A 13,130-nucleotide genomic window follows, 5' to 3' on the forward strand; every position below is an offset into this window, starting at 1 on the left:
TTGCAGAAAAGGGAGGGGTTGTCTGTGTTAAACGTAGAGAGGGGTTTTGTGGAAATAATGGGATGAGGTTGGTTCAGTGGGGTGGTAGGTTGAGATTTTGCTAAGAGAGTGGAATCAAAGGGAGGGTAGTCACTGGAATCGAAGGGAGAGTTATTGTGGGAGTCAAAGGGGGTGGGGTTGGGGTTCTAGTTGAGGCAGTAGCTTTGGGGTTCCTGTGGAAATCACAGGGATTGGCTTGGGGTTGCTGCGGGAGTGATATTCTCTTTTTTATTTTAATTTCAGCTCTCGGTAAGATGAGTACCGTTAACTGAGCAAGCAAGAGGAACAAAAACAGGAAGGGAAAGAGAAAGGTCGATTGGGGAAGGATGATGGATCCTTCGGCTCTGATACCAAGTTGGTGAAGGGCCGGTAGGGGAGAAGGGAATCTGGGGGGGAAAATGAGTTGTTGGGGAAGAGAGAAGAAATCGCATAAGAAGGGGGGAGAAGAAGATGGTTACACAACCATAGCTAAGCCAATTAACCTGGTTCATCTTCACATGAAAAACCCAAATGGGTTTGGGTCGGTCCAAGGCAGTACACCTGCATCACCCCATGATCACCCAAATTCAGACAAGGGCATTGCGGAAAGGAACGACACACGAGACTTGTGTTGGAAGCTCCATGGTAGACCTGCAAATGGCAAAGGTCGTGGTCGCGATCACGGGACCGGTTTGGTTCAAGCATGCCAACCGAATCCACTGAAACTGCACCCATTGGAGCACCTCTCCCTCAAAAGGATTTGATGACTCAGCTTCGTCGTCTCCTTACACTGCCCAGCTCTTCTCCATCAGCATTTGTTTCCACTTCCATGCTAGCCTCTTCTGATTCCCATTTTGCTCATAAAGGTATTTCTGTTGGTGGTCATTGTGCCTACTCTGCATCCAATCCTTGGATTATTGATTTAGGGGCTACCGACCATATGATTGGTTCATCCCATTCCTTTTTTTAGTATTTTCCTGGTTCAGGAAAGGATAAAGTTAGAGTTGTTGATGGTTCCCTCTCCTCCATTTCTAGGAAGGGTCCTGTCAAATACTCACCTTTACTCTCTTTACCTTTTGTTTTACGTGTGCTGAATTTTGCTAATAATCTCCTTTCCATTAGTAGCCTTACTAGGGATTTGAATTGCAAGGTAACCTTTTTCCCGTCCCATTGTGTTTTACAGGACTTGGTGACGGAGAAAACGATTGGCAGTGGTAAAGTGGTCAACGGCTTATACTTGCTAGATTTGCAGACTCCTCTTCCTCATACATTGACGATACAAGCTCCTCCTGGCTTACCGTTTGGGTCGTCCTTCTCTTGGGACTTTGGCCAAGATTTTTCCAGATTTATTTAGTAAATGTAACCCGAACCACTTTTTTTGTGATGCTTGCATTTTTGTAGAGCAACCCCATTCGATCTATCCTCCTTCTGATAATATTAGTTTGAAACCTTTTCAATTTAATCCATTCTGATATATGAGGCCCTGCCCGGTGTATTTCTGTTCATGGATACTGATGGTTTTGTTACATTTATTGATTGCCATATGCGGGTTACTTGGATTTACTTGTTGCACCAGAAGAGTGAAGTCTTCCGCTATTTTCAACTCTTTCACCAAATGACTAAGACCCAATTTGATGCCAAGATTAAAATTCTTCGGTCAAATAATGGGTGTGAATATTTTGATAGGGCTTTATTTGGGTGACAATGGCATCATTCATCAGACAAGCTATGTGGACATCCCTGCTCAAAACGGCGTGGCTGAACGCAAGAATCAACATTTACTGGAGGTTGCAAGTTCATTGATGTTTCAAATGAACATCCCTGCCCCTTACTGGAGCGAGGCTGTGCTCACGGCTGCATATCTCATTAATAGGATGCCTTCTTGAGTTCTCAACTCTTGCTGCCCCTTGGAGCTGCTTACGGGTTCCATTACTTTAATTGTACCTCCGAAGGTATTTAGCTGTGTGTGCTTTACCCGTAATCATCACCAACATGGTAAGCTTGATCCTCGTTGACTCCGCTGCATTTTCCTTGGTTACTCGATGACTCTAAAAGGGTACAAATGCTATCATCCACCCTCTTGCCGCATATTTGTCTCCATGAACGTCGTGTTCCATGAGTGGAGCTTTTTTTCCCATTGCCGCACCTCTTCAGGAGGAGTCCTCTTGACAGGAAGATGTGCTTCTAATTGCTCCTATGGAAGAAGACATTATTTCAATTCAGAGGGAGCAGGGGGAGATTTTGGTTCAGGGGGAGCCCACGGTTCCTTTGAAGGATTTTGTTCGCACCAAGTCTAAAAGGCAGCAAGATGAAGCCACCACCACTACCACTGTGCCACTTCAATTGTCACCTCCTGATCCAAGTACTCCCACACAGCCTCCACCTAGTAGGTCTTCTCCTATTTCTGATTCTACGCTTGATCTACCTATTGCCATCTGTAAACCTGTTAAAACTTGCACCCTACACCCTATTTCTAATGCAGTCTCCTATGAATCTCTTTCTCCTTTTCATGCTTTCGTTTCCTCTTTGTCATCCATCTCTATTCCTAAGCACTGGCAGGAAGCATTGGCAGATTCAAATTGGAAGGCTGCTATGGTAGAAGAGATGAGAGCACTTGGAAAAAATGAGACGTGGGACTCAGTCACTTGTCCTCCGGGGAAGAAACCTATAGGATGCAAATGGGTGTTCACTGTGAGGCAGAAGGTGGATGGTATTGTTGATAGATACAAGGCTCGGTTGGTTGCCAAGGGCTTCACCCAGACATTTGGCATAGACTACCAGGAAACCTTTGCTCTTGTGGCCAAGTTAAACATTGTTCGAGTACTTCTCTCATGTGTGGTTAACTTGGGATGGGAGCTGCAACAATTGGGTGTAAAATATGTGTTCCTTTATGGGGGACTTGAAGAGTAAGTATACATGGATGTCCCTCTTGGATTCTCCAATCCGAAAACCCATGGCAAGGTCTGCAAGTTAAAGCGAGCTTTATATGGGTAGAAACAGTCACCTAGAGCGTGGTTTGGGCACTTTCATAAAGCCATGAAGCCTGCAGGTTACAAACAGAGTAAGGCTGATCATACTATGTTCATCAAAAAGGTGAGCTGATTACTGTTCTTACTGTGTATGTTGATGATATCATGGTTATAGGAGGTGACAGTAGTGAGATAGCCCGGTTGAAGACATTTGTGGGTATCGAATTTGAGATTAAAGATCTGGGAAAGCTACGATACTTCCTTAGGAATGAGGTTGCATGATCAGATCAAGATATCTTCCTTTCTCAACGGGAGTATACACTCGATCTTTTGACTAACGTTGAGATGTTAGGGTGTAAACCAGCAGATACCCCCTAAAGGCAAATTTTCTCCTCAAGCAAAAGAACGATGAACCTGTGGATAAAGGGGGATATCAGAGATTGGTTGGGAGATTAATTTATCTCTCCCATACTAGGCCGGATATTGCATTTTCTGTTAGTATGGTTAGTCAATACATGCATGATCCCTACTCTAGTCATTTGGAAGTTGTTTATAGGATCTTAAAGTACCTGAAGTCTGCTCCAGGTCGAGGGGTTCTTTTTTTCTTCTCATGACCATCTGCACATTGACGCTTACACTGATGCTAATTGGGCTGGTTCTCCTGACGATAGACATTCTTTTTTCTTCTCATGACCATCTGCGCATTGAAGCTTACACTGATGCTGATTGGGCTAGTTCTCCTGACAATAGACATTCCACCTCTGGATACTATACTCTAGTGGGCGGAAACATTGTTACTTGACGCAGCAAGAAGCAAGCAGTGGTTTCTCGTTCTAGTCCAGAGGCTGAGTTTAAGGCTATGGCCCATAGTATTTGTGAACTTCACTAGTTTCAGGGTCTCCTTCAAGATTTGTGTGTTCCTGTTCAGCTTCCCATGCAACTCTTTTGTAACAATAAATCAGCTATCAGTATTGCACACAACCCAGTTCAGCACGATCGGACGAAGCATATTGAGATTGATCGTCACTTCATCAAGGAGAAGTTAGAACAAGGCATCATTTGTGTTCCCTTTATCACTTCTGCAGACCAACTGGCAGACGTGTTTACCAAAGGTTTATCTAGTAAAGTTTTTCATCCTATTATTTCCAAGTTGGGCATGATTGACATCTATGCACCAACTTGAGGGGGAGTGTTGTAATTTGGGGTACAAGGGTATTTCTGTCTTATTTTATCCCTTAGGGGTATTCTAGTACTTGTGCCTATTCTAGAACATTCTCTAATCTATTATAAATAAAGTGGGCCGTGGACATAATGTCACAAGCCATTATTCTCTAATTCTTCACAATGTTTGACTGGCAGGCCCTCCACCATCCCTCCCGGTGGAGAACTAGTCCTCTACATGTCATCTTCCTAAATATGAATACTCTCAATTGAATTTTGGCATTCCCTATATTTGCACCATTTACCATCCTGTCACTTAAATTTCTCAAAGTCAAAAATCTATTTGCTTCAGAAGATTTAAAGACTTTCCACAATTGCCTCTACTCCCCAACAGCCTAACTTGACAGCAATCATGAGATCTCTACAACGGGATGATATAATCGATCAATAGGTCTCACAACCTTGACCCCCAAATACCATACCAACATCCCTAACTCTTTTTCCTCCCTATTTCACATGTTTCCAGAATCTATCTTCAGTGAACAATCCTAAGATCCTAGCCTGATGGCACTAATTGGGTCTTAATCTTTTGGTTGATCAATACCATCTTATGTCATTGGCACCCAGATATCATACTGAAGGCTGATGAAGCACCTTTAACCTTTTTCTTCTGCAGTATCGCATCTTCTTCATGAACATTTCTTAAGCATCCAGCATATTTTTAGCATGTTTCATGACTAACTCAACTGATTTCTTTTGTGCCTTGACTCACCAACATGATCATATGCATGATTTCAAAACCGTTGTCCATGTTAAGAGAAGGCTGAGACATCTTAAAAGAATAGAAAAATGATAACCAAAAGACTTTTCCAAAATAAAGATTAATCATACTAAGATGGATGATAAAGAAAACATAACTAGACTTTATAAAGCATACAAAGTTAGGTCTTATTCACCTGGACACGACTCCAGAGCAAAGGAACAGCAGCCTTTGCATGATTTCGAACAAAAACGTTTGTCCAAAGTGGATTGTTCGGAAACTCTAGAAGAATTGTATCTGTATCTGTTGACATGTTGTGATTACTGACCGTGAGGCTTCGGGGAACGGAATCAAAAAGAGTCCCAGCAGCACCAGAATTCTGTGGACAGCCAAAGCTTCTTCCTCCTGCACCCAACATAGCAGGATTGCTAATAACATTGAACATAAGCTAATTGAGAGAGAAGTTCCCATCAGCGCACAAGGCAGTAAAAAGGATCTCACATCTTCAAAACTCTGAGATTAATTCCTATGGAAGGGGGTGGGCCATAGGGGTAACCCCAAAAAAAGGGTTTTGAAGGGGGGGTGCAGCAGTGATGTGGACCATTCCCACCCCCAATGTTGATCAGCAATAAAGCATGCAATGTTTTAGGTTGTGCAGCTGAAACAATTTATCCTCAGTCCTGATGGTCAAGGAACTACTCAAATTATCCTTCTCTGGCTAGAAGGGCATTTTGTAATTCCAGATTTCTGGCTGGTCCAGAGTACAGGTTAATAGGTGTTTAGATTACTATTGTTATTACTATTACTATCATCAGTGTAATTATAATACTACTTTTGGGTTGGTCTTAGTTAAGCTTGCTTCTCTGACTTTTTAGCAGTTTCTCATTTTGGCGTCTCACATCTGAAATTCAAAACTACTAGGGATTTCAGGTAGTCTAATTATTTTATCATTTTATGGTTCAACCCCCTTGGACATTATGGTTCCACTGTTTGGAGGCAGATAAACTCACTGCTCAAATGGTCAAATCAGATCAGGCATACTGTTACCAGCCAGACATTATGGAGAAGGGAATGAACTCACTGCTCAAATAGTCAAATTATTTTATCATTTTATGGTTCAACCCCCTTGGTTCCAGCATCTCACTAACCTCTGTACAGGACCTTTCACCCACAAGATCAGCTGCCACACGAAGTCAAGATTGTGTCTAACACCAAACCTGGCTTCCCTGTGTTACAGCTTGGAGATGATTGAGAAGTTCCCTCATTATTTTTTGGTTGCAAAGTTAGTGATAATTGGTAAGGCATCAGATAGAACTCCCTTGAGCTCTTGGATTCAGAGGGTAATAGCTTTGTTGTTCTTACAGGTCGTGGGGTCTGGCCACCTACACCCCCCCCCCTTTTTCGACACACATATACAAACTTAGGTTGTTGTTCTCAATTTCCAAACTACTCGTAAGAAGTCCAAGAAACCAAGCGACGTAAATTAGTCAGTTAGAGGGCTTATTTTATTGAAAATAAGCTTTGGGTTGGGTTATATAGGTGTTGGGCTTTTGATCCCATGGGTTTACTTTGTAATTGGCCAATTAATGGGCCTAAAATATAGGTAGAAAGTAGGAAAACGGGATTTAGTTCATTAGTTTAGTTAGTCTCCTATTTTGAATCTGTTTCTTTATTATTTCACTTTCCTAGCCACTTTAGGTTACCTTATTAGTTAAGGATAGGGTTAGGCCTTTCCTTTTTAGTGTCTCAGTCTATTTTTGAGTCTTCTATACAAGTTTGTAAGGGAGGCCAGCATTGGTCACGAATTTGACTAATGAAATTTTGGCTTTAGCCTTTCCAAAAATCCTGAGATAGGTTGTGTGAGATGCCCAGGCTGAGATAGCCATTCCCTTCCCCAACCCCATTCCATTGATCTCCATTCAAGTTTCAGTTCTGCCGTAGCTGATCTCTTGAAGAAACATATTCAGTTGCTGGAAATTCTCTGCAAGGTTCAAGATATTTTCAAACAACAAGTCTGAAATTAAAATTTTGCAATTATTCTTCTTCCCTTCTAGAAGGTCACATGCAAGGTGATTTTCGCAAGAATTCTACCCAGCCAAATCTAACATTTAGAACCTGCTGAAATTGATCAAATCTTCCTCAAACCCTAAGAGAGACTTTATCCAAATTTCATTACCATCCACCTAGCTGATCATCTGAAATTACCCTTTTACCCCTCAATCCTATTTTTACTAGGATTCCTCAATAACTTCAGATTTAGTCATCTGATTTAACTATAACTTTCAGTATCTCTTCTCTCCCATATAATGCACACTCTCCTAACTTAACCCTAACATCTAACCCTAGATCCCATCAAACCCTAACCCTAATTTCACAATTATACATAATATGACCTAGCCAAATTACCCATTCAAGAACAGATCCTCAGATCCTGGTTATTGGCTTCTAGTTGGTCTTCTACAAATCTAGAACTACATTACCAAGGAACGCAAATCAGCTGATTGTTCAAGCACATGTTTCTTTGTTACACAAGGACGTAAAAGTCCCTGATTGGCAATGGCAAACAAAGATGAAATTCACAGCAGCCAAGTTGATGAAAGAGCATCCTATAGAGAAGAATTCCTATGGTTTGATAAACCATTGATTCAGTTTTGGTTTTTGGTGGAGCATCATTTTATAGGAAATTGGATTATTTCCATTGTTGTTCTCAGAAATTGCAATTGCAAAGTCAAATAAACCTGTTTGAATGCTTATAGTAGCAAAATAGGGTATGAAACCAAACTACTACTTCAAATGTGTTTTTTCTTTTCTATATATCTAATCATCCCTACACGTGTATCTATGCATACAAAAGAATCCCCTATAATTTTCATTGCAATCTTCTTACAATTTCCCTTATTTATCTTCATTTCCTTCATTTTTTCCCAAATTTTAACCACTTTGACCAAATATTTGTCAGAATATCAAACCTTGATGTTGAGTTAATGAAATTGAGCCTTTTAGAGTAAGACTTTTGGTTTCTTGGCGTAGTGGCCTGATGGCATTGCTGGTTTGGAGTTTTTAGCTCTCTTGTGATATTTCTTCATCATTATTACTGTTGTTGTCTTCTTTTTACCATTAAACGATCTTGTTTAAATTCTTTTCTGGGATATTTTTCTTCAAACTCCCTTGGGTCCATTTACAACAGGCATAATAGGGGTTTTTACAATCCCTTGCCTGAATCACAAGTTATGCATCCCAGCAAGAATCTAAGATCCTCCAAAGCATGGTACACAGTTTCGCCAAAATTTCATGAAATATTTCAATTTTGCAAATGATCGGAACAAAACTACATGCAACACTTAAGAATGTACAAATTTCGACCGAAATTTCAGTCATGTTTCAGTCTAAAGTTTCGTTTCGCCGAAATTTCGACCAAAACATTACTTTGGCTTAAGAATAAAACACAACTTCGTTCGAATCACTCATTTCAACAGGTATCACCAGTGAAGCTTGGAAAGCCATTTTTGTGCTGTCCTAGTAGGTTGGAACAAATACTTGGGCAATAAAGGAACGTAGTGGAAGCGATGATTTGTTGCATTGTTGGAAGATTTGTGCAAGATTCAAAATGGAAGGTATATCACTTTTCCAAAAATAAACTAATTTTTGCAACACAAAAAGGGGTGGATAAATAGTTTGTAATTGGCATTCAGATTCAATTTTTTATATATTACACATCGTAGCCCGATCTATGACTTGGCAGAGCCAGATTTTTTTTTCTGTTTTTTAAATATTATTTTAAATTTCTGCAATTTTTTTTATTTTCTTGCAACAAAATTTTGAAAAAATAAGGTTAAGACTAAGTGCTTGGAGCTAAATTTTGCATATGTTGGACACTGTTGGCTGATATATGGCCTCACTGAGTCAGGGTTTTCTATCCGAAAATTAATTATTTTAACTTCTGGATTTAAAATTTACTTTGAAAAATTATAGACCACGTATGATGTATGATTTATAAAATGGTTTATATTTTTATTTATATTCATTCCTAATGTATATTTAAATTGCTTTAGTTGAATTATGTGTTCTAATACTAACATTGTGTGGAATATGCTATATTGCAGAATGTATACAGTGTACACTACCGACCTAGGGTCCAAAGTTAAATTACCATTTTGGGTGTGATTTTTTAAAAATCTAAGGGTTCCAATTTGTTTAGGCCCTGATTGGTAACAATTCCGCTCTCAATTCCTTGATTCCGGGTGGAATTACTTTTTTTTATTCCATGATTTTTTAGAGCAAAAATCACCACTTGGTAAACTTTTCTGGAATTGACTTAGGATTACATTCAGAACAGAATCAGCGGTTGATAAGAAACTGATAGAATCACTCCAATCTACACATTGATAATTACAGAAATGCCATGTCAAGTGTGTAAAGTCATTTTTCCAAGTTTTTAACCTAAGAAGAATGAATAAAAATGCAAATAACCATAATCCAACCTCTTCCAAAATATTGTTATCTACTAAATATTGTTTTCAAAATGTAAATTATTAAATTTAGCTATAAAACTACTATAGCCATCCAATTTGTGGTGTACAACTCAGTACCCAGAATTGTTGTGATTGTTGTTGCTGTGGTGGAGCATGAGGAAGACCCACTACTGCTATTGGGATTTTGATTATCATTGGTGGGAGGCAAAGGAAAGAAGAGATTACTAGTTTCTGCATTAGGAGGGGAAGTAATGAGAGGCATCATGAAGCAGTTAAGATTGTCCAATTCGATCAATAGGGCCTCAAAAGACTCTATTTTGGCCCATGGTTGGGTTCTAGAGAGTATAGACCTTAGACTTCTTATTTTTGGGTTTATTGATGTAATGGGCCTAATTTATAAGCCTATAAAGTGGGGATAGTCTTAGTACATGGGATTAGTAGTTAAATTGAGTGTTTGAGTTTGATTAGGATGCTTAATAGCTAGATAGAATTCTGTTTTGAGTTTATTAGAGTGATTAGGAGTCCTTTTATGAGTCAAATTAGGAATTTTAGAAGGTCTATATACATGTAATACATTCCCCATCAATTAGAGAAGATTTGAATAAAGAATATTAGTTTTTTTAAAGAATTTTGGTGTTGTTGAGCAGTGCATACGGGATTGGTGTCCCAAATCTGATTTCTCTCTTCTCTTTTGTTCTCTTCTTCTTTCTTCTTTCTCCCAAGAAGATCAATCTCATCTCTCTTCCCTCCCCTTTGATGCAGATTCATCACCGAAATGGGCTTATTTCTTTAGAAATAAGTCTAGGGTTGGGTTATACGTATGTTGGGCCTTTGATCCCATGGGTTTTCTATGCAATAGGCCACTTTTATGGACCTAAAATATGGGTAATTAGGTCGCATACGGGATTAGCTGTTTTAATTCCTTAGTTTTGATTTTTATGTAATTAGTGGTCATGTGATCACTTAAGTGGTCATGTGACTTGTTTAAGTGGCCATGTAATGTAAGTTGGGTTGGATTAGGATTTTATAAGTCCAGCCAGGTTTTGAGTTTATTTCTTTTAGTATTTTAGTTTCCTAGTCAATTTAAGTTACCTAATAGGTTAAGGATTGGGTTAGGCCTTTCCTTTTTAGAGTAGAAGTCTATTTTTGAGTCTTTTATATAAGGTTGTAAGGGGGCAAAGCCTTGAATACGAATTTGATTAATGAAAAAAGCTTTTGCTTGTTGGCTGCCATTGTTGCTGCTCATGTGCTCCTTGTGAGTGTGCATCCTTGTGGTTCTATCAAGGTGGAAAGGGATTGGTGGAATCCAATCGACTCCTTGCACCGTGACGGCCAGGAGGATCCCAATTCGAAGGTGGTTCCATCCTTCACTTCTGTCCAAGCTGCTGCTAGTGGATTTCTGCTGCAATTTAATCATTAATTTCTTCTTCTAATCCTCTACTCCCTTCCCCAATTGATCCCTCTTTATTTTTGCTTGAATTCCATTAAACCCTAATTCCATTAAACTCTAGATCTTGCTGCTCAGCCATATTTGTCCATCAAAACCCTAATCCCCTCATCCTTCATTAATTTCCCCAAAACCAATAGTCGATCCTTACTTACTGCCCAGTTTTACAGAATTTTCAAAACACTCAAAACTCTATAATACCTACATTATTAGTCCTATAAACCTACCTAGCCATACCCCCTAAGCCCCCCTTCCATTATCCTAACCTAAGCCCTAGATTTGACCTAAAGCGCATTGTCCCATCGAAACTGGACAAACAGCCCCTTAGTTCCTTGTTATTGGTCCTGGTTTAATTGGCTTCTAGTAGGGCTTTACCCTATCTAGAACTACATTATTTGGTATCAGAGCCATGGATCAACATGGTAATCAAGTAGTAAATCCATCAGCAGATCCTATGGCTGCTATGTTGGAATTGTTCCAGAAATTTGCTGCTGAACAAAGGGCTGCAAATGAAGCCATCCTACATAGGTTGCAACGATTGGGAGAACAAAGAGTCACCCCTGCCAGAGATCACAAGGATAGACTCAGAGGTTACAGAGAAGACACAGACAAGTATAGAGAATACATATTTTCATTGCCAAAGGATGTTGAAAATAAATCTGAAGTGACAGTGAATTGTGATGAAAAGAAAGAGACCACTCTTATAGCTTCAAAGATGGAAAATCAACATGTAGATGATCCTACTAAAGTGGTCTATGTCGAAAAAACCAATGTAGATAAGGCTGATACAGTAGAGGATGAAGAGATGGAGCTGGTGTCTACGAAGGTTATTAAAACTGAAGACTCTATGGATAGGGCATTCACGGGTGATTCTGAGATCGAACACATAGAGTTTGTTACGCCACCATGGTTCTTCGAAGAGAAAGCTCCACGCCTTGAAGACTTCATCCCTAATGTTCCTGCATCACCAGAATTTTGTTTGGGAATTGTTGAAGCTGCTACTCATATGTTGTTTCCCCCTCATCACTACAAAATTCGAGGACGAATATTTTCAAGTTGGGGAGAATTGATGCAGATTCATCACCGAAATGGGCATATTTCTTTAGAAATAAGTCTAGAGTTGGGTTATACGTATGTTGGGCCTTTGATCCCATGGGTTTTCTATGTAATAGGCCACTTTTATGGACTTAAAATATGGGTAATTAGGTTGCATACGGGATTAGCTGTTTTAATTCCTTAGTTTTGATTTTTAAGTAATTAGTGGTCATGTGATCACTTAAGTGATCATGAGACTTGTTTAAGTGGTCATGTGACAACTTAAGTGGTCATGTGATGTACATTGGGCTGGATTAGGATTCTATAAGTCCAACCAGGTTTTGAGTCTATTTCTTTTAGTATTTTAGTTTCCTAGTCAGTTTAAGTTACCTAATAGGTTAAGGATTGGGTTAGGCCTTTCCTTTTTAGAGCAGCAGTCTATTTTTGAGTCTTTTATTTAAGGTTGTACGGGGGCAAAGCCTTGAATACGAATTTGATTAATGAAAAAAGCTTTTGCTTGTTGGTTGCCATTGTTGCTGCTCCTGTGCTCCTTGTGAGTGTGCATCCTTGTGGTTCTATCAAGGTGGAAAGGGATTGGTGGAATCCGATCGACTCCTTGCGCCATGATGGCCAGGAGGATGCCAATTCGAAGGTGGTTCTATCCTTCACTTCTGTCCAAGCTGCTGCTAGTGGATTTCTGCTGCAACTTGTTCATTAATTTCTTCTTCTAATCCTCTACTCCCTTCCCTAATTGATCACCCTTTATTTTTGCTTGAATTCCATTAAACTCTAGATCTTGCTGCTCAGCCATATTTGTCCATCAAAACCCTAATCCCCTCATCCTTCATTAATTTCCCCAAAACCCATAGTCGATCCTGATTTACTGCCCAGTTTTACAGAATTTTCAAAACACTTAAAACTCTATAATACCTACATTATTAGTCCTATAAACCTACCTAGCCATACCCCCTAAGCCCCCCTTCCATTATCCTAACCTAACCCCTAGATTTGACCTAAAACTGCAATTCCGTCCTACTGAAACTGCAGAACCAACAGCCCCTTAGTTCCTTGTTATTGGTCGTGGTTTAATTGGCTTCTAGTAGGGCTTTACCCTATCTAGAACTACATTACCCTTCCATCAATCTTATTTCTTCCCTTGACAACGCAGTCGCTTCCTTTATCTCAGATTTGATTATTGGGCCTACTTGCATCTGAGATCCTTGATCTGGATTTTCATCATATCTTGCAGCTACCCACACTACAAGAAC

The 13,130-nt window shown here is 39.7% G+C and overlaps 1 protein-coding gene across 2 annotated transcripts in view; it reads right to left on the bottom strand.

The window, feature by feature from the left end:
- Nucleotides 1-13,130, bottom strand: part of LOC122656187 — a 69,650-nt gene that overhangs the window by 33,267 nt on the left and 23,253 nt on the right. For both annotated transcript variants that reach the window (XM_043850653.1, XM_043850654.1), the window contains exon 3: nt 5,105-5,313. In XM_043850653.1, the coding sequence (XP_043706588.1) occupies nt 5,105-5,313 (209 nt within the window). The remainder of the gene's footprint in view (nt 1-5,104; nt 5,314-13,130) is intronic.

Source organism: Telopea speciosissima, chromosome 3 (genome assembly GCF_018873765.1).
Source record: "Telopea speciosissima isolate NSW1024214 ecotype Mountain lineage chromosome 3, Tspe_v1, whole genome shotgun sequence".
Taxonomy (NCBI): Eukaryota; Viridiplantae; Streptophyta; class Magnoliopsida; order Proteales; family Proteaceae; genus Telopea; species Telopea speciosissima.